The following is a 25380-nucleotide window of genomic DNA, read 5'->3' as shown; positions in this document are numbered from 1 at the left end:
AAAATATCAGCTCCACCAGAAAGATAAAGCAGTGAGTATTAAATCTCTATCAATCACTGCTTTTATAAACAAAACTATTAATGAATCATCCAGTTGCATCAGCATACACATTAAGGCCCTATCCCAATTCTATCTCCTAACCCTTGCCCTTACCCCATCCCGTTTTGCACATTCACGTAAAGGGAAAGGGATGTCCCAACTTTAGCTCGAAGGTGTAGGGCTAAGGGGAAGCACTAGATAACCCTTGAAACTGAGATATTTCAAGACCAAACTCATAACTAAGGGGTATAAAAAATTCCTAAAATACACCATCTACAGCAGCAGCATGGCTGCACACAGAAGTAAGAAGATGCAAAAATTAGAATTTTTTGGTATTATTACGAATTTTTACAACAAACAGGCGTATGTTTCAATAAATTCATGATGGTGTTCATGTTTTACTGTTAAGTTTTTTTTTTTTCAAAAAGCAATAAAAACCCAAAATTTTTCTATCCATACATGATAAGAAGTCTTGTAAAGCAGTCCCACAACATACTTTCACATCAGACAATCAAATACCCTGTCAGAAAAGTGTAGTGGCTGGGAATTACATTTTTACAGTGTCTGGTTGGTATAACATTGTTTTCGTGTGTTTACATTGATGAAGATGACCACGGTCTAAATACACAGTACAGTTACGATCTTTTTGCCACATTATATCGTTATGATAACAGGATATCGTTCCCCTCAGTGATTTCCTGAAGATAAATACCTAAAAAAAATAACACAACTGGGATAACTACGGCATCATAGATCTTATATGAAGTACGAGCTCACGATGACATATGATTATGAGTGCAGGTGTTTCACTGGTGTCCCATTTCTTAGTGATGAAATTTGAAGTCCTTCCTCTTCACACTCTGTTTCATAAGTCAATGGGAAAGGGTTAGGTGAAGGGGTAGGGGTACAAAAATAGAATTGGGATTATGCCCAAATGTTCTATTTTTACAACAAATAAAATAAATATTGTGAACAAAAATTTCAGTATCAGTTAATTGGCTTTTCCAACATAGATCTGTAATTGTTGACTGTTCATTTGGAATTAATAGATTTTTGAATTATTATGTTATAATTATATTATTATTATGTTTTCTTTCTTGCACTTTTCAGACTCTTTTCACATGTCCGGCTTTCTCAGTAGCAGAAGGCGTCATAGCTAAGTAAAATTATTGTGCAGTGGATCGGAGAGTACATAAATTTTTTTAACAATTATTTTACAATCCTATTTGCTGAAATAATCCAAGAAAAACTCCACGATTATGTTATCAAGACTTTCAGAAAATAAAAATAAAAATTGTATGAGACTGATGACAGCAGCCAGAGGAGAAAATAATGTCAAATGTACTCTTAGCCCCATAAACGCTGCATTAGAAACACCTTGCATAAGTGTTAATTCATTTTTGTGTAATTTGACACAAAGATAATGTAATACATTCATAAATGCATATAATTGTTCATACGTTTCTTTTATAATCTAAATATTAAAAACTTATGATGACCCATTAAAAGCGTCATAACCGTCATGTGACAAGGGTCCATAGGTTCTCTAATTTGCAATTGTATACATACATTGTAACTAACATACAGTAACTAAAAGTCAGTTTGGGAATATATGAGTGATCGATTGATCCTACACCGTGCCGGATGTTTTTAATCCCCAGCCGCATCGCACTTGTGTATTCATGTCTCTGTGAATATGTGTGCCAGATCCATATTTAGAACTGGCAAGAAGTGTTGAGGCTGCACTCTTTTCTCTCCCCTTCTCATTACTGCACTTCCATTCCCGCTTTCCTGCTCTCCTTCCACAATTATAACGGCCATTAATTATGGATCCTTCCCATGGATGAACAGAGCGCTTAAGATGGCCAAAAGGAAAAAGAGTAAGAAATGAAAAAGAGAGAGAGACAAATGACTTTCCATAGATTCATCATTCCTAAACGGTTACCATGGCAAGGAAGCCGAGCCTGTGTCTGACTCCGTTCGCCTACGAAAGCAGGAGATTTCATTTTCTCTTTATTAATTCAGGTTGCTACCCAGTGGAGCGGGAGGGGGTGGTGGCCATGCTTTCCGTAATTATTTCCACATTATTGCTACTAATAGTAATAATGTTGATAACAGGGAATTTGTTTGGCCTCTCAACCTAGAGCCAGAGCAGGTATTTCGATGTGGATTATGTGGGATTGAACAGCAGCTACTGTAAAAGACGCATGCCAGCTGAATGAGCTCCTGGGGAAATGTGGGGAAATTCCCCGGGTCGTTTGCTGTCAATCCGCTGTGAAAGGAGGACGTTGTAGTTGGGGAAGTCAGAGAATGTGAGACACTGGAATACATTTCTGCTCCCTGTCATATGCAATTGAAGGAATGCACATTACTGAGAAAAAAATGATTGTTGATTGCCTCTCAAATGGCCTTTGAATGAATCACAAAGTCACATTCATAACTGGAGACATATGCCTCATTTACACCAAGCGGTACCCATCAGAACAATTCGGTACAGGTCACCCTGATCAGACTTGCATGTCTGTCAGATTCAGACACTGCCAATAGTACCCTTGATTGGTCGGTATGGTGTATGCCAGAAAGTTGCCATTAACAACATTCTCGCTCAAAGAAAACACTGAGAAAAAAGCTGTGGCAAAAGTTGTTTGAGAAATCGATTTGCAAATACATTGCTGTTCTCTCTTTATTTGATTCTGAGCTTATTTTTTGATAAAAGATGGTACTTTATGCTTTAGAAACAGCCGAAATCTGATTCATCCAATTGCTTACATACACCACTTGAACCTAATTCATTCAGTCATAAATTTTGCTTCAGCTTAGTCCCTTTCCCCACAACAGAATGAACCACCAACTATTCTAGCATATGTTTTACGCAGCGGATACTCTTCCAACCACAACCCATTACTGGGAAACATCCATACACTCTCACATTTATATACACACTCATACACTACGGTCAATTTAGCCATTCAATCCACCTATAGCACATGTCTTTGGACTGTGGGGGAAACCGGAGCACCCGGAGGAAACCCACACAAACATGGGGAAAACATGCAAACTTCACATCAAAATGCCAACTGGCCCAGCTGGGGTTTGATCCAGTGACCTTGCTGTGAGGCAACAGTGCTAACCACCTGATAACAATACAGGCTCATTCTGAAAACCTAGTCCTGTAAAAATTTCTGGAGACTGCGAATTATTTAGCCGGAGGTGCGTATGGCTGCATTTCATTTTTTAAACAAATGCTAGGGTGCAGTATGACGCCGTTTCTTTTGGCGCTTACCGGCTGACCGCTTACCTCCATGTGGAGGGCTTTCCCACTGCAACCAGTTTGTCCAGTTACCTTGTCGTGTACGTCAGCGGACTTGAGGCACAGAGAGGAGTTGACCACGACGACCGGCTTCGAGTATCTAGGAAGAGCAGTTCCAGAAATCAGGTAAGACAAAAACAGAATCCAAAAAATAAAATGAACAAGTGAATAACAGGGTGAGAATGTGGGAAAATTCAGTGGGAAATTCATTGTGGGAAAAATCAGATGAGGGCTTTTCTTTTTCTGGACGGCTTTTGTAAATCATTGGTTGGCTTTAGGGAAGTAAGTGGGTGGGCAGGTCCATTGTTAAAATTGGTTGGGTTTAGGGAAGGAGTAGGGTGGGTTAGTCGATTGGCCAGTAGGCCAGTCAGTCATTCAGTCAGACAGATTGTCGGTTGGTCGACTCCGGCCTCTGGTGGGTTTACACGAGAACAGAGTGGGCACGAACGGCACTCACGAGAGATATTTGAGATACGAAAACGCACACAGCGGCCTCTTGTGGATTAATGAAAACAAAAACTGCAAAAATAGGTATCTCCTGGGACATATTTCACGATCTTCAGAAACGTCCACGGGACAACATTTTCAGAATGAGCCTGGGTTGCCTAATAAAGTTGGGAAAAGTTCAAGCAAAGTATTAGTGTTCACATAGTGAAATGTGTTTACATTTAATTTCATTACAAAAAAGACTTGACTCAACTGAAAGCACAAGCACTCTTCCTCGTGAGCGTTTGAGTTTATGGTTAAAAACTAAACTAGAGCGCCATCTGTTGATGAAAAACTACGCTCTGAATTGATTCAAGAGAGAATTTCGATAGATTTTGAAAATCTCCGTTTTTTGCATGGTTTATTTGCCACAGATCTACTGGTTGTTTACATGTCACATATCTTCTGTGAACTTGGGCTTGTTATTTAAGTGTAGAAGCATGACAAGCATGAGCAAAAAGAAAGAGGAAGCACTGCCCCTCACACTTTCCACATGTTTAGACCCAAAAAGCCCTACACTATAGAACATACTGCAGATTCTGTTTTTGCTTCTTGGCATGTGGCGGTTTGTCACAGAAAGATGACAAACTTTGTTTGAGCTCGAATTGATCATGGTTCCTTGCTGCGCACCATCATTGTATTACTACGGTGTCATGTCTCATCTGTGTATTAAAAATGTAACTTCCAATGTTTCCCCTGACTTGATGCACATGCTAGTGATGATTCTCTGTAAACCAATAGTGTTCAGCAGTGAGTCTAGCTCTATTTAGTAATGGCTACTTCGCAAAGTATTGAAACCTTTACAAACTTTCAGTTTTGAATCATTGGTTGGGAGCTTGAATCAAAATGGCAAGAACATGTGATTTTATTAAAAGAGTATTTGTTACTTCAAAACTGTTTATAAGTTTAAAGGGCGATACTGTCGCTCAGTGGTTAGAGCTGTCTCATAACAGTAGCTGGTTCAAGTCCCCGCTGGGTCAGCGGTTGGCATTTCTGTGCGGAGTTTGCATGTTCTCCCCACATGGATTTCCTCCGGGCACTACAGTTTCACCCACTGTCCAAAGACATTAGGTATGGCTGAGTTGAATATATACTAAATTGGCTGTAGTGCATGTGTGTACATGAGTGCGTATGGATGTTTCCCAGTGAAAAGCTCTTCTCCCATCACTAGCTCCACCCTTTTGGTATTTTACTGTAGTGCCAGAAAAGGGTGCCAAAAAAGTGGTATGGCTTGGTTCACTATTTTACTATCTTTGACAGTGTAAACGGAAATAAATGCATACTGTATTTAAACTGTACTGTACCAAACTGTACCGCTCAGTGGAAACAGGCCATTAATGTCATAGGCATTCGCTTTGAGAAACCTTGATTACTATGGAAAAATCCTGTTGTGATTCTGTGTATTTACATGCACGACCTTACTAATTATGTTTCATAACCCAGCATGTAAGATCATGTAAACACTTTGTTATTTGATCAGGGAAAGGTCAAACATTGTTTAGGCAAGACGTAATTGGAGCAAAGTTTAAATTTGAATGTAAACACCTTTACTGGCTTCATTCTCATGTATTGTGTACTTGTGTATTTTCATTCAGACATCCAAACTTGAAATAAGCGCAACTAAAAGCAACAATAAGAAAAAAACACTTCTCTCATCCTGGGTTTTTGTAAGGAGCTAATTTTTGATAGCTTTCAGCATTTTGTTGTACATGTAAACCGTATTCACGGTTGGCAGGCTGGCATCATTACCATATCCATGGTGTAAATTACACAGTTATTTTCTGGAGGTTGTTTTGAGGAGAAAATATGGCATTCTGTATTTATAAAATTCAGATAAATGCAGATGCTTGCATTTATTTAGCTTCTGTACTTTAATAAGAGCAACTTACTATGCCTCACAACTCCACATCATCTTGTTCGCTTCCATTTAAGGCATTTTAATTGTTTAAAGGGATAATCTAGCCAGTTGTATTAATTTACTCAGCCTCAGGCCATCTAAGATGAAGGTGATTTTTTTTCTTTAGTAGAATATTAAAGAAGATTCTTAGCTGAAACTGTGGTCTTTGGTTATTCATAAAATTCATGTCAAAATCTACTGGCACATTGAGAATAATAAAAAATGTATACAGGTAAGACCAAATTTAATTGAATGTTTTGACTAAATTTATTATTACATTTAATCCATTCTGTAATCCATCACAATCTGGAGTGCAAGATTTTTAAAGATTACTCTACCAAGGACCATAATTTTAGAAACCTTTTCTCAAATGTTCATGTAAAGACAAAAAGTCACCTTTAGATGGCCTGAAGGTGAGCAAATGAACATCAAATTTTAATTCAGACTCTCCCTTTAAGAACAAACGACTCATTTTCTCCATTAAACCTCTTTTTGAAGCCCAACCTTCACATTCATCATTTAATCTCCTTTGAACGTTCCCATGGATTTTACATGCATATATTTATATGTAGCCTATTTTTTGAGACACAATCTGTGGAGCTTGTAACGTAAGTGTCATTCATTTCAAGAACATTTTGCTGCTTTAATAAATGGCAATTTTAGCAGGTTTTAACTGATTAGTTTCACCTATTTAATTCAACAATACCTCTGCAAATATATTCATGAGATACAGTTCCACTAAAATGACGAAACTCAATTCTTGATAAAAGCTTTCCTTTCTTGGTACATTTAGTTCTTTTGCGTACGGTGCATTTGCCTAACCAGCTCATGTCAACAGAACACGTCTGTTTTAAGGAAATTATGCTTGAAATGGAATGAAATGTGGAGAATTGGTTGGAAGCCAAGATCACGTGTTCCTTGTCTCAGGGTGCTGCTATTTTAATGCATTTGAACTAATGAAATGTTTGTGTAGTTTTCATGAGGATACATCTTCATTTATCTTTGCTAGATTTCCTCTATCACGTTGGCTTTTCTTCGACAAACATGTTGCTTTGTCCTAGCTGACAGCTCGGTCCAGATGGAGTGTGCTTTTTTTTTGGCAGGGACCTGCAGTCGAACCCGATGAAGAGAATGAGTTTCCCTCTCACACTCTCAAATCCCAGATGTTTCTCTCATTAGCTCGCTGTCACCCACATCTCGTTTCTCAGAACCAAATCGGTCGCTCACGCAATGTCATGCGCAAATGGGCTGTGCCAGTTTAAATACCATCGGCCTGGTAACACTTAGGAGGTGACAGACGAGCAGCACATATGAAATTAAGAAAGGAGCTCAAAAAATGCAATTAGTACATCTATTATTTAGAGGCTCAGTGAGAACGGTTTGAGTACTGGTCTCAGGAGAAGGTACATTTTTTTCAGACTCTTTTTTTTTTGGCAGCTTTCGTCTTAATGGTTTTAATTTAAAAGCCATAATTGACATGAAAATTAATATTTTTACAACATTTAATATAACTTATGTACAGTAGTTCTGTATCTTTGTTCTGTTAAATCTAGATAAATTGTAAAACTAAACATTGTTGAAGGGGGAATTCTTTGTCAGTCATTCGGGTTCAGTGTAGTTCTTTTAGCATAGACTTCTTTTCTTGAGTTTAGAAACAGTCTTCAACATATCAACTTATGGGCTCTATCATACACAGTGCGCAGTAAGGGGCAAGGCTTGTCTTTTTTGCTATTTTCTGACCAGCGCAACTCCAATTTTCCCATTTTTTGCCACGTTATTTAAATAGCAAATCCATTTATGCCACTTTGTAGACTCATGGGTGTGCTGGTCTAAAATAGAACTGTGTTAAGGTGCATTTTTGGCGCGTTGCTTTTTTTAAAAACTTAAATAGACTGCGCCATTGAACAACTAAAAGTTGGTCTAAAGTCGCTCAGAGCAAGTTAGTTATGCACCTATGCAGATCCAAAAGCTTTCACATTGATTAATACACACAGGATATACAGCAATACACAAATATCTTTATACATGAAAAAATTAAAGGAATAAAATTTACAAAAGGTATTATTTTCTACATATATATAAAAACCACTACCTCCATGCCTTCTTCCTTTTGAGGACTTTTTTCAGTTTATTTGTGACAATTTGCCGTTGTATAATGTTATTATTAAGTGCAGTATTATTTATTATATGCATATTTATATTTGTTTTAAGAAACAAAAAATTGTCCACATGTTGTGTTTTGGACCATAAAGGGCATAAGAATAAGACTAGTTTAGATATAACTCAGTTTTTTGACCACTCTTTGTTAATTTTTTCCTTAGCTGAAAATTAGAACTGAATTTAGAAACAAATCTTTGTTGCTTAACAAACAAAATTAAATATGTAGGCTAATGGATGTCTTCCGTGGAGTGAGTTTCCTCTGTTTCCTAATTAAAAGAGTAAAGGGTAAAGAGAAAGTAAAAAGGCTGAATGGAGGAGACTCGTTCTTTGTCCTTGCGCTGCAGATGGTCTGTTTTACTGTTTTCTTGCTTGTAAAGCATTCAGTTTTTCCACTTAAATTTCCACCATTTGAATAGCAAATGTGCCATGATGCGACACAACTGACTCTTAAAGGCAATGGGAGATAAGACTGTAATTGGTTTAATGCATGTTATACTCAAAACACACACATAACTCATTAAGAGAATAAGTACAACCCAGTTAGACCTTGCGCCTGGCTGCAGAGCGTATTTCTCTTTCGTGATTCAGACACATCGGTAATGCTTTTGCGCCAGCGCTTTAGACTTTGCACCTAGATCATTAAAATAGAACCCATTGTGTTTCAGAGAAGAAACATGAGGATGGGTGAATGTTACTAGAATTTAATTTATTTTAATTGGCTGAATTATCACTTTCACCCAATGTCCCAACAAATTGTGGTCTTCAAAATGTAGTTTGGTTCTCTAGGTTTATTTGGTTTATTTAAAAATTCTGGAGTTCAAATTCCTAGGGCACCATGCTGCTGTCGCTTTAAAACACACAACGCTTCCATTGTTAGAAACTAAATAAAAAGATAACCTTTGGAAAAAATGCTTCGGTGGACATGTGCCCTTAATGTCCAAAAACAACTTATATGTTATATATTTGGTAATAAACCTTACTGATCATTTGATAAGCTGAGAACCCTTGAAGACCTTTCAAAATGTGTAGTTAAAACAGCATCTGGAATAGAACAATAAATATTGAACTGTTGTGACATTGGCAAGTAAATCAGGTATGCTTACAGTCACATCTTGTAACATCATGTCCTGTTTGTCTGTTTAGATTTCTTTGGTCTGCGTACATATTTCATTTCAGAACTTTACCCAAATTTAAAAGCGGACTGAATCCTTCATTTTCAGCTCTCTTGCTCCACACACCCACATCAAATGAAGCACATAACAGAGCAATCCTTTCAAACAATCAAACCTGCTGAGGGGGAACACTCACTTAATTGCTCATTTAACCAATTAAAAGAATGCCTTTTTAAAATGACATTTTGTTGAAGATCCTGGCATTTCAAAAAGAAGAAAACGTTAGACCGCATAAGTCAAATATGACCATTTCAGGGCATCGGAAAAGCAGTCAGTACCTGGAGCGTATTTTTCACACCACATCAGTTAGAGATGCACATGTGTCCTCTGAGGCAGAACAGGTCAGTCGAGCATGCGGAAATGCACCCATATGAAGGTTATGACCTCTAGGAGGACACAAGCCTTCATTTGCTTTGGAAAAATCTTCGCTTCGCTTGTGAATGTGGGAATTAACATGTGATTTATTACTAAAAGACACCTGAGGGGCTGTGAAGTCAGAGCTCAAATATCACACATCAGCACCTATTCGATTAAAGCGTTTTCCCCCCCTAATGATTTGAGTTTGTGTGTTTGATATTTGTCGATCGCTTTGAAGTCATTTGAACTGCTGCAGAGCTGCTCTGTGCATAGCAAGCCTGCAGTTCAGCTAGATAAGGCAGAAACCAGTGTTTCCTCTAGAAAATCATACTGAAAATTGCATTACCTGTGATTATCTGCATGCTACATATGCTTCAGGTTAACTTTTGCCATGAAGTGAATTATGACTCAGCGCAATATCGCTCATTTGCAATGTCCCGAGTCTCTGACAGAAGTTCAATGACGAATGGCCATCTCAGGGCAGAGCCTCTCCACGTATGGATAAATCAATGTCTGTCTTATTACCAGTATTTGCATATACCACTACAACTTCCTCTTTGTCTGAGGGCAACCATGACTGGCCCAACTCATTAACTCGCCTCATTTGCTTCTTTATTTCTCCATTTTCCTCATTTTCCTCTTATTGTTAGACTCTCCATTCATTTTGCTGTCTCTTTTGTTTCTTCTCCCATTTCATTTTCTCTCTTCCATTCGGTGACGGCAGAGGCCTGGAGTTGGAGGCTGTTGTTGTACAAAAATATATTCCGCAATAACTAATCAGAGCATTTGGTCTTTTTCTTTCCTACAGATAAAATGTTATTCAGCGCAGCGTGTTTCTCTCTTATCAACACACACACACACACACATATTTTTGAAAACTAAGTCTGTAGATCTGTGGAGTCTTTTAGTTAGGATTGAGATGAATAGACGTGTTATTCTATAGAATGTAAATGTAACTTTCGATGTTGAAGATGGCCTTGATGCGCAGGAGAGCATTGAGATGTGCTTGAGATTTACTTATCACATGATGGACGATAACGAGAGAGAAAGAACAAGATTATGAAATTGCTCTAAAAAGTGGATTGGCATGACAGAAAGAGAGAAAGAAATCTTTTCAATCCAAATTCTATTATCAGCAGCTCTTAATGTGGTGGCATCAGCAAGCTGGTTGGTGAGTAAAATTTAAGGGGAGATTGTCACACACACACACACACACACACACCACCTACTCATCCAATTTCTTAAAAGGAAACCAGATTGCAATATGCACACAAATTTACATGTTTAACTGCTAATGTTCGGAAGAATTTGACATTTGTTTACTAAATATTGGATTTTTTTTTTAATGAAATGTTTGTTCTAGTACTCCTGTCAATCATAATTAGGATTACACTGTCACTTGCTTGTTTTTTGTCAAATTACTGAATCACTGAGTCAGTCATGCAGTTCAGTGCTGCATTGCTCTTATAGATTACACAAACAAATCTTGAGTGTTGAATTAAAATTCCTCAGAGCATTAATGGTCACACTATTCAGAGTATTGATGTAACACTAAGAGCCCTACCATACACCCGCACAACAAGACACAAGATGTGTATGGTGCGATTAGTTGCAATTTTCAGACCAGCGCAACTCTAGTCTTCCCGTCTTCGCCACGTTGTTAAAATAGCAAATTAATTTGTGTCACTTTGTGGACTTTGTGGGGTGCACTTGTCTAAAAAAGAGGTGTTTCAAGGTGCATTGTTGGCGTGTTGCTATTTTGAGGAGGTGCAGTAAACTGCATAATTGACCAACTGAAAGCTGATCTAAAATCCAGCACAGAGCCCATTAGTTATGCGCCTGTGCGGGTCCAAAACGCCTACACATTGCTTAACACGCAAAGGATGTCAGCAATACACAAATATCTTTACATGAAAAAAATTAAAGGAGTAAACTGTTACAAAAATTATAATTTTCTACATAAATGTAAATACCACTACCTCAATTCTTATTCATGACAGTTTGCATTTGTATGATGTTATTATTATTATTATTATGAATATTGTTTATTTTGTGCATATGTATATTTGTTATATTTAAAACAAGTTTAGATTTGTCTACCTGTCGGCTTTTGGAGATAGATGTATCACCAAATGAGGCATAAGAATAGGATGTGTGTTTGGATATAACTCAGTTTTTTGACCACACTTCGTAATTACTATTTTTTTATTTGTTTGCTGGAAATTAGAACTGAATTTACAAATCATTGTGAAACAAATCTTTGCGTTTAACAAACTAAATTAAATATTTAGGCTAATAGATTTCTTCAGTGGAGTGCGTACAACACCTTTCCTTACTCCACGAAAGTAAGGGAGAAAATTAAAGAGTAAAAGTAAAGACAAAGTAAAGAGGCTGAATGGAGGAGGCTCGTTCTTTATCCTCGTGCACAGTGCAGAGTCAGTTTAACTGTTTTCTCGCTAGTGAAGCATTCAGTTTTTCCACTTATAAAAAATCCCCCATGTAAATAGCAAATGCAACATGGCACGACACAACTAACTCTTAAAGGAATAAGAGAGTGGACTCTGATTGGTTTAGCAGCCTCTCGCCATGTATAATGGTAGAAAAGAGATGACAGCGAGAGTAGCTTACCTCAAGGAGCTCACAATAATCCTCCCAAATGACACAAATATTTTCCGGTTTGTGAAAGAAAGTTTAATTTTCTTTCAAGAGTGTTTGTGTTAATTGTATCCATCAGTTAAAAATTTGAATTTTTTCATGACTGAGTTCTTCCATCATCTGTCATAGTGACTGACTGTAATGCACTATAAAAATATAACTTGTCATTTCATTTTCAAAGGACAGTTATATATAGATGCATTGGTTGCAAAATTTTAAAACAATTTAATGATTTAAATACCTTTCATTGGATATTTTGTCATTCGATGCGACTATACATGACTTTACGGGGAGCTTATGACCGACGGATCATGTTATGCAACCTAAGTAAAAACAAATTTAGTTACAAACTACTTAGTAGTTACTAAGCTCCTAGTGTGCACTTTAAGTTTAAGAAAGAACTTAGGAACAGCTGGTGCAACCCTACCCAGGTCATTATTAATAATAAGTAAATATGACTTGATTATGTTTTTTTTCCTAGTTTTATGTGATAATATCAAATGTGCTTTATAAACACAGCTACAACAATCATAAAATAATAAAATTGTGTTATAGAGTTAAGGGTCAAGAGTCCAACTAAAGCAAAAACTGACCACCAAAACAGTGAAGAACAAGTTCAAACTAAATAAAACTAAGCCTTGCTTATTTGGTATAATTGTTGTATGACATATAATGTTAAACAGGTTAGAAGTGGAGTTGTTTAATGAACTCCTGCTGAGATTAGATTAAATGTGTTTTATTTCCGTTGATTTTATCTAAGGTTGAAGTCATCTGTTCTTCAATAATGATCAGTCAGCACTTCAATATTACCTTAATAATTTTGTAAAAGGTTAAAACTCTTTTAGTGTTACTTTAACACTATAGAGTGGAACCACATTTGCTCTGAAGCGTGTTCATTTACCATTCAGGATTTTGCTGTATATCAGAAACACAAATATTTGTAATGAAATGAATCGTTGCAGCTTCTCATGACTAAGTTGTTCATCTGGAATCACTTCTGGCTAGTCAGCATTTAAGTCCGGAGGAGGATTTTGAGTCTTGAATTAATCCATATTCAAATCAGCTTATGAATATGATGAGGCAGGCCGTGTTGCCATTGGCTGGATAAGGCTGTCTGAATGCAGCATGGTAATTAGGAGGCAAGATAAGATCATGGCCGCCAATCTCCAGCTATTCATCCTAAACGCGCCGTTTGGGCTCAACGCTGGGATGCTTACAGCTAATAATAATAATAACAGTGATACAGTTGTTTCTGTGAGTGCTGTATGATGTGTGCGTGCATAAAAGGAGCCTAATGCAAGGGATACGAGGAACAGGATGATGAATGTGTCTATATCGCTCTCTCTCTCTCTCTCTCTCTCACACATTGATTGGGTATTGAACATATGAAGGCTTTTTAATCCTGGAATAATCAGTACCATCAGCATATTTAATGATCGTATCGTAATTTTCTCATTATAATCAGAGCGTGATTTAATATTTTGGTGAAAATGAGATATTCATGGTACTAATTAGTGAAGTAATGAGTCTCTGGTTTGAAATATGAGATTGATGGGGAAAATGTTGCATTTTTAATTTTCATAAAGTAGAGGTTGGGAAAAAAGTCAGTTTTATAAAGCATGAGGTGATATCCATCATTTCGAAACTCAATATTATTCTGTGTGTGTGGAGAATGATAGATGGAGCTCAAGAGAAGGACACACACACACGGCCTGTCAAATACTAATAAACTAACCTAAAATGGTGTCACAAACTCATAGATTTAGTTATCTATACTGTAGGTATAGCATTTGCGATGCAGATTATACCATACTATGGCATTACAGAATCTTCTCTGCACATTTGCTTGAAAATCGTTTACATAATAATATTTGTTTGAAAATATTTTGTTTCTCAAAATAAACACTGACTTATTGTTAAACTATCATAATTATTATTAATTCATTCATAATTTATTTTATATGAATGAATTATTGTTAATTACAATATAAATTCATTCATTCATTTTCCTTCAGAGGTCACCAAAGTGGAATGAACTGCCAACTATTCTAGCATATGTTTTAAGCAGTGGATGCCCTTCCAGCCGAAACCCACTACTAGGAAACACCCATACACACTCATTCACACACACACACTTTTACACAACAGACAACTTACTTCATTTAATTCACCTATACTGCATGTCTTTGTATTTTGGGTAATAGCGAAGCACCCGGAGGAAACCTAAGCCAACACAGGGAGAACATGCAAACTCCACACAGAAATGTCAACTGACGCAGTAGGGACTCGAACCAGCGACCTTCTTGCTGTGAGGCGCCAGTGATGACCACTGAGCCACCCTTACAATACAAATTCTTTCATTTTCTTTTTTGGTTAATCCCTTTATTAAACAGGGGTTGCCACAGCGGAATGAACCGTCAACTTATTCAGCATATGTTTTACGCAGCAGATGCCCTTCCAGCTGCAACTCATCACTGGGAAACAACCATACACTCCAGCAACCTTCTTGTTGTGCGGCGACAGTGCTGACCAAATTAAATGACATTAATTAATACAAATGACAAAAAATAAAAGAATAAAATTGTTAAATGAATTAGAGTGGGTGTTTCCCAGTACTAGCTTGCAGCTGAAAGGGCATCTGCTGTGTAAAACACATGATGGAATAGTTGGTGGTTTGTTCCACTTTGGCAACCTCTTAAATAGCAAAATTAAGCAAAAGGAAAATGAATGATAAAATGAATTTTAAATAGTTTTCCAGTTTGTGTACATTACTGATTAGTGAATAAAAGACATCCTCTTCTATTTGGTGTATTCGTTTTTATGTGTATTTATGAACTGTAATCTTGTTTTTTTTTCATCTGACAATATTGTCATGAAAATATCTGAGTATAAACCCAGCTAGCAATATTTGTATTTACTCCTTCTCTCAGTCTCACTCTCCATCTTGATGTTTATCACGTTTTGTGTATTTTAGACTCACCTTGTTTTCTCTCTCTCTCATTGTTTTCTGTGTTTATCTTTGTCTATTTCAATCACTCCTGGTGCCGCCGTCTTTCTTTCAGTCCTCCTGCAGAACGCTCTGTCACGTTTGCTCTCTCCCTCCATTTTGATCAATCTTTTTCCATCTTTCACTCGTTTGGTTTCATCTTTCTGGGTGTTTCTTGCTTACCTGAAACTACACATTCACAGTGAACAAAGGAACCTCATTAACACAACTACACAGTCATACACACGCATAGCATGTCCAAACTCACAGAGAGGTAAAGAGTCACAGAGAGAAGGACAGGGACAGACAAGAATTGTTTTGGCACAGGCAAGTCTCTGCTGCAGCTTTGGAAGGTTGCCAGGCAACTGTGAACTGTGGCTGCCATGACTGGCCTTTCAGCAGCAGTGGTGGAACCCTGTGCAGTAACCTTGATTCTCTGAAACTCAATAATATATATGCATATATAAAAATATGCAAATTCACTCATCGTTTGCTCACTTACATGACATTCCAAACCAGTATTAGTGTGTGTGTGTGTGGGGGGGGGGGGTCTGTACACATAGAAAGAAATGAAATATGTCCTTTGACACATTGGCCTGGTCACCACTGTTGTATCTGCTGGTGGTTTGTTACTGCTCAGTGGTCACTGTGAAAGATATAATACAAAAGTCTCTCACTGGCATCAAAGTGCTTCTGAAAAGACAATGCTGAATAACAGTTTGTCGTTCAGCCATCTGTGAACGACTTTTGATATGCACTTAGTACAATGTGACTGCAACACACCAGGGGCACCATTCCTAATATTTAAGTTCCTAGATGCTGTTTCACCACAGTTTGTCCTTTATCATTTTCATTAAATTAGAAACTTTTGCAATTCTGACACAGAGCTCTACATATACTGCTCTCTGGACGGAACTTGCAATGCCAAAAGCTGTAATTTTCAGTGGTTAGTATGTAACAATCAGTTAAAGTCAAAACTATTAGCCCTCCTGTGAAATTTGTATAATTTTTCTAATATTTTTCAAGGGATGTTAAACAGACCAAGGACATTTTCACAATATTTCCTATAATATTTTTTTCTTTTTCTGGAGAAAGTCTTGTTTATTTTAGTTTGGTTGGAATAAAAGCAGCTTTTAATGTCTTTAATAATGTAAAAGTTGATATGATTAGCCCCTTTAAGAAATATGTTTTTTTCCCAAATGTCGACAGAGCAAACCACTCTTATTCAATATTTTTTCTAATTAACATAAATTGCCTAGTTAACCTAATTGATCTAGTTAAACCTTTGAATTGCACTTTAAGCTGAATACTAATACCTTGCAAAGCAAAAATAGTATGCACTGTTACTATGGCAAAGAGAAAATAAATTAGTTATTAAAACTAGTGTGCTTAAAAATCTGAAAACAAAAATCTCTTTGTTTAATTATTTGTTTAATGAATAGTTTTGCTGGAAGGCTAATAATTTTGACTTACCGGACACTTTATTAGGTACTAGTACTGGTTAAACTCACTTTTGCCTTTGCCTAAAAATATTCCTCAGAGATTTTGGTCCATATTAACATGATAGCATCACGCAGTTGCTGCAGATTTGTCGGCTGCACATCCATGATGCGAATCTCCCATTCCACCACATCCCAAAGGTGCTCTATTGGATGCGGAGGCCATTTGAGCACAGTAAACTCATTGTCATGTTCAAGAAAACAGTCTGAGATGATTCGCGTTTTAAGACATGGTGCATTATCCTGCTAGAAGTAGCCAACAGAAGATGGGTACACTGTGGTCATAAAGGGATGGACATGGTCAGCAACAATACTCAGGTAGGCTGTGGCATTGACTAGAAAATTTCCTCCACACACCTCCGCTCCATCCTCCGCTTACTTTATATTTTTCTGTTTTTTGGACCCTTTCTGTAAATCCTAGAGTGGGTTCTGCATGAAAATCCCTGTAGATCAGCAGTTTCTGAAATATTCAGACCAGCCCGTCTGGCACCAACAACCATGTCACATTCAAAGTGACTTAAATAACCTTTCTTCCCCATTCTGATGATCAGTTTCAACTGCAGCAGATCGTCTTGACCATGTCTGCATGCCTTCATGAATTGAGTTGCTGCTGTAGGATTGGTTGATTAGAAATTTGCATTAACGAGCAGTTGGACGTGTATATTATTTTTGGGTTTACTTTTCAGCTTCCATCACCAAGAGATTGTGTGTATGTTGCATGAGGAGAGCTGAGTCTGGAACTTACAGGGGAGAGGGCTCTTAACACCTGCCAGTAAAAGCCTTCGCTCCATCATCAAATAAATATGAGAACATCTCTTTCTTACTGTCTCTCTGTCTCATCCTCATTGTGTGTTCTTCTCTGTCATTCTCCCAGTGAGCCTCTGTGTTTTCAATCTCTTACTCATCCCTCTTTTTCCAGAGATATATCCAGCACTGTTACTGTTGCATCATTGTTAGCGCTATGTGATGCCATTACTTTGCTGTTACTGTTACCTAAAAGGTCACATTATACTGCTGTGTTATTTTCCAAGGAAATGAGGCCAAAAGTTGGGTTTATTTTATTTTATTTTATTTTATTTTATTTTATTGTGTAGTTTGAAAGTTGCAGAACTAATCAGTGGTGAGTATGTAACAAGTAGGTTTGGAATAAGCTTCAAGTAGGTGTGGATAAAGTCAAATTTCTTTAAAGTCAAATCTTCTCCAGTTCCTTCACTTTTTTCAGTAACACTTTATTTTGATTGTCTGTTTAAGCATAGGTAGACTGTCTGCTTAACATCTATTGATTTGCTCCTCAATTCAACAGACATGTAACTGACTATAAGAAACTTAGCAAGTACATGTCAACTTACACTAATCCTAACCCCAACTCCAACTCTAACCCCAACCTAACAGTCTACTACTAATCTAATGAGAATTAGTTGGCATGTAGATGCAATGTAACCTAAATTTAACAAACAGATCATCAAAATAAAGTGTGACTTTTTTTAGCCTAAAGGTCACACTTAAGTAAAATAAAAGCTCACCAGAGTTGCTTTGTAGTTGAAATTAAAATTGTTAATATAACTCAAGCAACACTTAAACCGTTTTTTATGTTTAGTACGCTGATTGCCATAAAGCAACCTATTGTTGAAATTACTGTTGAACAAATGGCCATATAAACAAGCATGACTTGAGTAATTGCAATACCAGCTTTAGAGTTTCAGCAAACACATCCATGATCAGATGTTTTGCTTTTGTTTTTTTTACAATAAACATTGCTATTGCTATTTTACTGCTTTTCTCTCTGGCCAATACTATTTCCCGAAATAAAACATCAGCACATCAATCCCATGCTGGTCTTAACTGGTCTCTCAGACTCGGCCGTTGGCGGTTTCTGGCACTTTTCAGCTGTTCAGACTAGGAAGCCAGCTTGCCAACCAGCTTAACACTATCTTGGCCAGGCTGAAAGACAGCATTTACATTTTTTTATCGTGCCTTTTTCCAAATGAAATGGAAAGAAGTCTTATTCTCTCTTTCATACGCAGATATACAAGCAATATTGAGTGTCAATCCTAAAATGATTGAGGTTGAGCCTGCTGAGTGTGTCTGTATTTGATTGTTTTTGTTTGTCAGTGAGAAATAGAGTGTGTATGTGTGTGTGTTTTCAGGTAGCACTGGTGCATTGCGCTGCTGTTGCGTTTCCTACACACACAGTGGGTAAACACAAAAACTCAAGTCACTCCCAGCCAAACTATACAAACCCTTCACACTGCAGAACAGAGAGAGAGGGAGAGAAACGAGAGACGGGTGCAGAGTAAGAAACGCATTAGAGGAAAATCAGCGGAAAATGTGTTTTTCAAAGGAAGGAGGAAACGTAAAAACACCCAATATATGTGGTAAAGTGTATGCAAATGCAGACTCGCAGTGCTTTCTTTCTCCTTCACCTGTAGAGCAACGTCTGTACTCAATGACCCTAACTTTTAATAGTCTCAGACAGATCACTTCACCATTAGATGTACATTGCACAACATTTCAAAGCACTTTCTTGATCTGGGAAGTTCTCATTTGAGTGGCTGGTTTTAAGCAGCTTTTAGGATTATGGACAGACAGGATTTTCTATTAGTCCGTCTGGAAACTTGAGAAATCATGTTTACAAGGTACCAGGATAAAACAACATGAGCTTTTCTAGATAAAATGCCATTAAATCTTAGCTTTTCAAAATGAAATGACACAAAATCTTTGCTATGATGACTGTACATAATATTTTACTAGATATTTTTAAGATACTAGTATTTAGCTTAAAGCGCAATTTAAAGACTTAATTAGGTTAGCTAGGGAAGTTTAGCCTAGTTCACACTACAGGATTTTAAGCCTGATTTGAGCGCGATTTGGAAGCTAACAAGCTCGGCGATAGATCGGGCTGTGATTGAGAAAAAAATCTGCGGGTGCTCGGCGCTCTGCAGTCTTTATGTGTGAACTACTGAAAAACGCATCAAAGAGGCATGCTGAAGTGTCGCCGACACCTCGCAGATGGAAATTCAATGTCTAGCATGCTGAATATTCCAGAGCAGTCTGCGACTCTAGCCCACATGCGGTCAGATGTAGTGACGAGCTGCAGCCAAAGAGAGAGCATATGAGCATCAGCTGAATGACCGCACACTCAGGAGCTCAACAGAAACGTCTGTGATTGGCCAGAATGGGCATCGATGCACTCGCTTCATTCTGCATTAACACGGACATGAGAGTAGGATATATTAACAGTAAAACTAGAATTCTGTAACTATTGAGAGTTACCATACTGGTCATTCACATCATATTTACATTCAAAACTTCTATTGAGATATTAAAATTAAGCTTTAAATGTTTGCCGTCATATTTTAAGACACCAATACCCTAAAAATATTATCTTTTTTGGTAATACAGACTATAAATATGTAGTTAAGATACTAGAACACCCAAAGGTCTAGGCCTCGTTTTCATATTCACTTTCAAACAGGAGCTATTTTGCAGCACAGAATAGGCTGTTTTAAAATGTTTATCTAGAGTAAAGTTATGCTTTTGCTATCAGAAAGTTATGGTCATGTTAGCAGGAAATTGCTTGGCAAAAAAGGCATGCATATTTAAAGTCACATCGAAGAGTAGCAGACATGCAGTCATTTTGACCCATAAAGGTAGAAATTCTCAGTGCTCTTGTGTTTTGTAATTTAAAGAAGTAACAGTGTTAAAAAGAAATACACAGATATTTAGAAAATGTCAGGGTGTTATAGATAAGTTAGTTTTATTTCAAAGAGTTATTAAATTAAAAAAACAACAAACTCTTTGGCAGCTTTGGTAGTTCTATGGTTAAAGCCAAGTCTCCCCACTTGAACCTTGCAGATGAGCGATTGATCCGATGATCATCAGATGTTTTTAAATGCTTTCGTGAAAGCTTGAAATGCTGTCAGTGATGTTAACAGCACACAAGCAGCCAATAGTTTTCAGCTTTTTCTGATGACTCCTCCCTCAATTTCATTGGCTGTGGTTTGGCAGCTTGACTGATCAGTTGATGATTGAGTTGTTGTCAGATCATGTAGTGTGTGACCCCCTTCTTGAGGATCATTTACGTAGTGTCCTCCTTTGTGTGATGCTAATCTGCTGTGATTGGTCTGTAACCCAGTCTGTTGTGATTGGTCGACTGTGTTTAGCGTGTGACAAAGAGAAACGCACACCACAGTTATGAAATAGCCAGTATGCAGAGTGTATGCAGTTAAACACCAGCATATACTCTATTATTAACTCTGACCCCAAGTAAAAAACCACGACACACATTCAGAATTAATCCACACAGTGGCAAAAGATACACAGAGGCCATAGCAATGATACACAGCAGAAGACCATGAGCACAAAACACATTTAAATTGGTAAAGGAGGACGCACGCGTGACGTTCTCACCGTGGTTTTGTGTCACGTTAGCAAGATCAAACAGGAACAAAAAGGTGCGGATCCAAGTGCAGTTTTATTTACAATGTGCATCAAACAGAAAAACAAGGTGTCCAAAGTGCAAAGTACAAAGTACAAATAAACAATAAAACAAGAAACACAAAACAGAGACAGGGCTCAGGAATTAGAAACTCTAAACTTACAGGAATACGGAGACAAGATGGACAAACGACGCAGTGACAAACAGAGGTGAAATGGTTGTATAAATAGTCCAGGAAATTAACAGGAAACAGGAACAGCTGTGAGCCAATCAGTGTACGTGGACCGGGTGTAATGTGCATGGTATGTATGAACTTGTAGTCTTTTGGGCGCTGTAGTCAATTCTCAGAGTCTGTGAACTACAGCGCCCTCCGGTGGTCACTGACCGTCATGACAGTACCCCCTCTTTAAAGAGCGGCTACCAGACGCTCCCAGAACAGTCCAGGGGGGGTGTAAGCGGAGCAGGAACAAGGGGAGGGATGGGAGGGTTAGACCAGGGTAGGTCCATGGGTCAGGCGCCTCAGCAGAAAGCCAGGGTGCAGCCGGGGAATCAGTCCCAAACAGTGGGAAGGACCACCAGGGAGGGGCGGGAGGGATGACCCATGGATGATCCCGCAGGAGACACAAGGCAGGGGGTTTTAGGAGAGCCGGCTGGAGATGCAACTGGACGGGAGCCGGCGGGACTGGAGGCAGCTGGACTGGAGCCGGCGGGACTGGAGGCAGCTGGACTGGAGCCGGCGGGACTGGAGGCAGCTGGACTGGAGCCGGCGGGACTGGAGGCAGCTGGACTGGAGTCGGCGGGACTGGAGGTAGCTGGACTGGAGCCGGCGGGACTGGAGGTAGCTGGACTGGAGCCGGCGGGACTGGAGGCAGCAGGACTGGAGCCGGCGGGACAGGAGGCAGCTGGACTGGAGCCGGCGGGACAGGAGGCAGCTGGACTGGAGCCAGTAGAGCAAGGAGCTTGAGCGAGATCGGCAGGGCATGGAGCCGGCCTGGGGCCGGCATGGCAAGACGTCTGAGAAATGCTGGCAGGGCAAGACGTCTGGATGGCATTGGTAATGCCAGTAGCCGGGCTGGGACCGGCAGGGCGAGGAGCCTGGGTGGCGCCGGCAGGGCGAGGAGCCTGGGTGGCGCCGGCAGGGCGAGGAGCCTGGGTGGCGCCGGCAGGGCGAGGAGCCTGGGTGGCGCAGGCAGGGCGAGGAGCCTGGGTGGCGCAGGCAGGGCGAGGAGCCTGGGTGGCGCAGGCAGGGCGAGGAGCCTGGGTGGCGCAGGCAGGGCGAGGAGCCTGGGTGGCGCAGGCAGGGCGAGGAGCCTGGGTGGCGCAGGCAGGGCGAGGAGCCTGAGTGGCGCCGGCAGGGCGAGGAGTTTGAGTGGCGCCGGCAGGGCGAGAAACTTGAGTGGCGCCGGCAGGGCGAGGAGCTTGAGTGGCGCCGGCAGGGCGAGGAGCTTGAGTGGCGCCGGTAAAGCCAGGAGCCGAACTGGAACCGGCATTGAACTGCGCTCTGGGGCTGGAGCCGACACTGGCGGGCGCTCTGGGGCTGGAGCCGACACTGGCGGGCGCTCTGGGGCTGGAGCCGACACTGGCGGGCGCTCTGGGGCTGGAGCCGACACTGGCGGGCGCTCTGGGGCTGGAGCCGACACTGGCGGGCGCTCTGGGGCTGGAGCCGACACTGGCGGGCGCTCTGGGGCTGGAGCCGACACTGGCGGGCGCTCTGGGGCTGGAGCCGACACTGGCGGGCGCTCTGGGGCTGGAGCCGACACTGGCGGGCGCTCTGGGGCTGGAGCCGACACTGGCGGGCGCTCTGGGGCTGGAGCCGACACTGGCGGGCGCTCTGGGGCTGGAGCCGACACTGGCTGGCGCTCTGGGGCTGGAGCCGACACTGGCGGGCGCTCTGGGGCTGGAGCCGACACTGGCGGGCGCTCTGGGGCTGGAGCCGACACTGGCGGGCGCTCTGGGGCTGGAGCCGACACTGGCGGGCGCTCTGGGACATGGGCAGTCCTCCTCCTGTGCCTCCTTCGTCTGGGTGTTTGAGAAGGGAGAGTGTTGTCATCAGGAGAGGGAGCTTGCTCTGGAGCTGGAGGAGACACTGGCGGGCATTGTGGGACTGGAGCAGACACTGGGGTTCCACACAGTTCTAGCAGACTCTCCAGAGGCTCAGAGAAAGGTAGTCTACGGACAGCCCGACGCGGATAAGGACGCAACTCCAACCCAGCCTCTCTCCTCCTTCCCATAGATACATCAGCCGGCCCTGAAAATATCCCTCTCTGTTGCCCTACACTCAGGCCGCCCTCCTGAGGGTTCTCCTCCTTCAGGGCAACAGAGAGAGGGGAGCCGGAGATTAATAAGGCCACCTCAATAAAACGATAAAGGTTCCAGTCGTCCTCGTATGGTGGCATGAGGGAACGAACTGGTTCCAAAAGTCCTCCCCGGAAACACATCATCAGCAAAAGATCACTGTGAGAGCTCTTCGGGGCTAGCTCCAAAAACTCCTTTATATAACGCTCTATTGAGCGGTTACCTTGTTTTAAAAGCATGATGCTATTGTCTGCTGGATCCATAATGTGACTGCGTCGTTCTGTCACGTTAGCAAGATCAAACAGGAACAAAAAGGTGCGGATCCAAGTGCAGTTTTATTTACAATGTGCATCAAACAGAAAAACAAGGTGTCCAAAGTGCAAAGTACAAAGTACAAATAAACAATAAAACAAGAAACACAAAACAGAGACAGGGCTCAGGAATTAGAAACTCTAAACTTACAGGAATACGGAGACAAGATGGACAAACGACGCAGTGACAAACAGAGGTGAAATGGTTGTATAAATAGTCCAGGAAATTAACAGGAAACAGGAACAGCTGTGAGCCAATCAGTGTACGTGGACCGGGTGTAATGTGCATGGTATGTATGAACTTGTAGTCTTTTGGGCGCTGTAGTCAATTCTCAGAGTCTGTGAACTACAGCGCCCTCCGGTGGTCACTGACCGTCATGACAGTTTTGGATGCAATTTGTGATTAGCCCCAAACAGATTTAACCTGAGAGATACAGTACAAGCACTGATCTATAATAGATATGTGATTACAAGCCTTGCAGAGCGATTACAGTTTACAACACACAATTGAATACTGTACATATTTTGCAAACTACAGAAAACAAGGCCAGCATTTTAATCACACTTGCATGTTCTGTAGGAAGGAGAAAAAACTGACAGGATCTGGAGGAAGAAAAACTGGTCCATATAAACTTTGTAACAGCTACTGGCAAAGTACCATGTATTAGTAATCTTTGCTGATCCTTCCTTTAATAACATGTGGCTGGCGAATCCTGCGCTGCAGGGTAGGTTATTGTATCAATCATCAGAAAACTGACAGGAACAAACACAGCACATGGTATACTATGGGATTTTTGCAAAAACAAACTTTAACTCATTCTTCCCCACAGCTGCATGTCTGGCCATCTCTCAGACCCCGTTTCTACTAGTATGTTTTAGTTTTAAAACAGCGTTTTAGAATGAAATCGTTCCACGTCCACACTAGCGTTTCAACCAGCATTTCTGAAAAGCTCTCCATCTACACCAAACCACGGAAAGCGCACATCACGTGACCACACACACACTCTCTGGCATGCGCTGCAGAATATCTAGCCAGATGAGAGCTGTGCTAATCGGACTGTTCATCAAGGATCTACCGCTGTATCTAATCTCACTATATTTGTTGAACATTATTTAACTCATCTTGTTGTCTATCTAATGACATATTCCCCAACTTTGGTCTTTTTAATCTATTACTTGTTCTCTGGTAATGTGTTTGGCTGAGTGCAAAGATAAAGTTAATAATTAATGTAACAGGTACATTGTGTATATTGACTGATTGTTTGCCTTTTTTTCCTATAATGTATAAACTTGTGCGTTATACTTTTATAATGGCCATTATTGATTATTAAAACTGATATTCAGCAGAAGAGAGGGAATGTTTCATATTTTCAATGAAAATGAAAGGAGGCAGTGATGTTATAGGCTCCGTTTTGTAATAAACACGCATACTGTGAAGAAGACGCTCATATATGCAGCAGTCTGTTTTCCATATCAAATTTGCAAAGTCTGAACTTACAAGGATAGGATGCAGGACTGAAATGTGTGTAGGCTGCTTAATATTGAGGAAAAGCCCCGATCAGAGAGGTGAATGTCTGCAGCCCAGCATCCATTTTCAGTTGTCTTGGTTTTCCCCCATCCACACTCAGACGGAGCAGCAGTGTTTTTAAATCAAAACGGCCTCTTCAGCGTTTCCAAAAACGCTCTGTTTTCGTCGCTCAAAAACTCTAGCATAGTGTGGATGGATGGCGTAACGGTAGCAAAACTTCTGCGTTTTAAAACGAAAGCCCATTAGT

The 25380-nt window shown here is 40.2% G+C and overlaps 2 protein-coding genes and 1 long non-coding RNA gene across 13 annotated transcripts in view; 2 read left to right on the top strand and 1 right to left on the bottom strand.

The window, feature by feature from the left end:
- nlgn2a (neuroligin 2a) overlaps positions 1-25380 on the top strand; it is a 360446-nt gene that overhangs the window by 295957 nt on the left and 39109 nt on the right.
- On the top strand, positions 8478-14638 carry LOC147843105 (uncharacterized). The gene is made up of 3 exons (XR_015495566.1): positions 8478-10783; positions 10958-11473; positions 14600-14638. It is a non-coding gene; the product is annotated as an uncharacterized LOC147843105 (long non-coding RNA).
- LOC147843104 (uncharacterized) lies at positions 21019-23988 on the bottom strand. Of its 6 annotated transcripts, none has more exons than XM_087260956.1 (4): positions 23614-23988; positions 22910-23564; positions 22446-22848; positions 21019-22202 (listed from the first exon to the last, which is right to left on the bottom strand). In XM_087260956.1, the coding sequence occupies exons 2-4, from the start codon at positions 23555-23557 to the stop codon at positions 21637-21639; spliced, it is 1617 nt and encodes a 538-aa protein (XP_087117082.1). In that variant the 5' UTR covers positions 23558-23564; positions 23614-23988; the 3' UTR covers positions 21019-21636. The 6 variants fall into 6 exon arrangements, with proteins under 6 accessions (XP_087117082.1, XP_087117084.1, XP_087117081.1 ...); XM_087260958.1 differs by having other exon boundaries at positions 22446-22908; positions 22970-23564; positions 23614-23818; XM_087260955.1 differs by having other exon boundaries at positions 22446-23564; positions 23614-23837.

The sequence above is a fragment of the Danio rerio genome, chromosome 7 (assembly GCF_052040795.2).
Source record: "Danio rerio strain M-AB ecotype USA chromosome 7, GRCz13ab, whole genome shotgun sequence".
Classification (NCBI taxonomy): Eukaryota; Metazoa; Chordata; class Actinopteri; order Cypriniformes; family Danionidae; genus Danio; species Danio rerio.
Note: the sequence above shows the minus strand (reverse complement) of the source record. Positions and strands in the feature narration are given on the sequence as shown.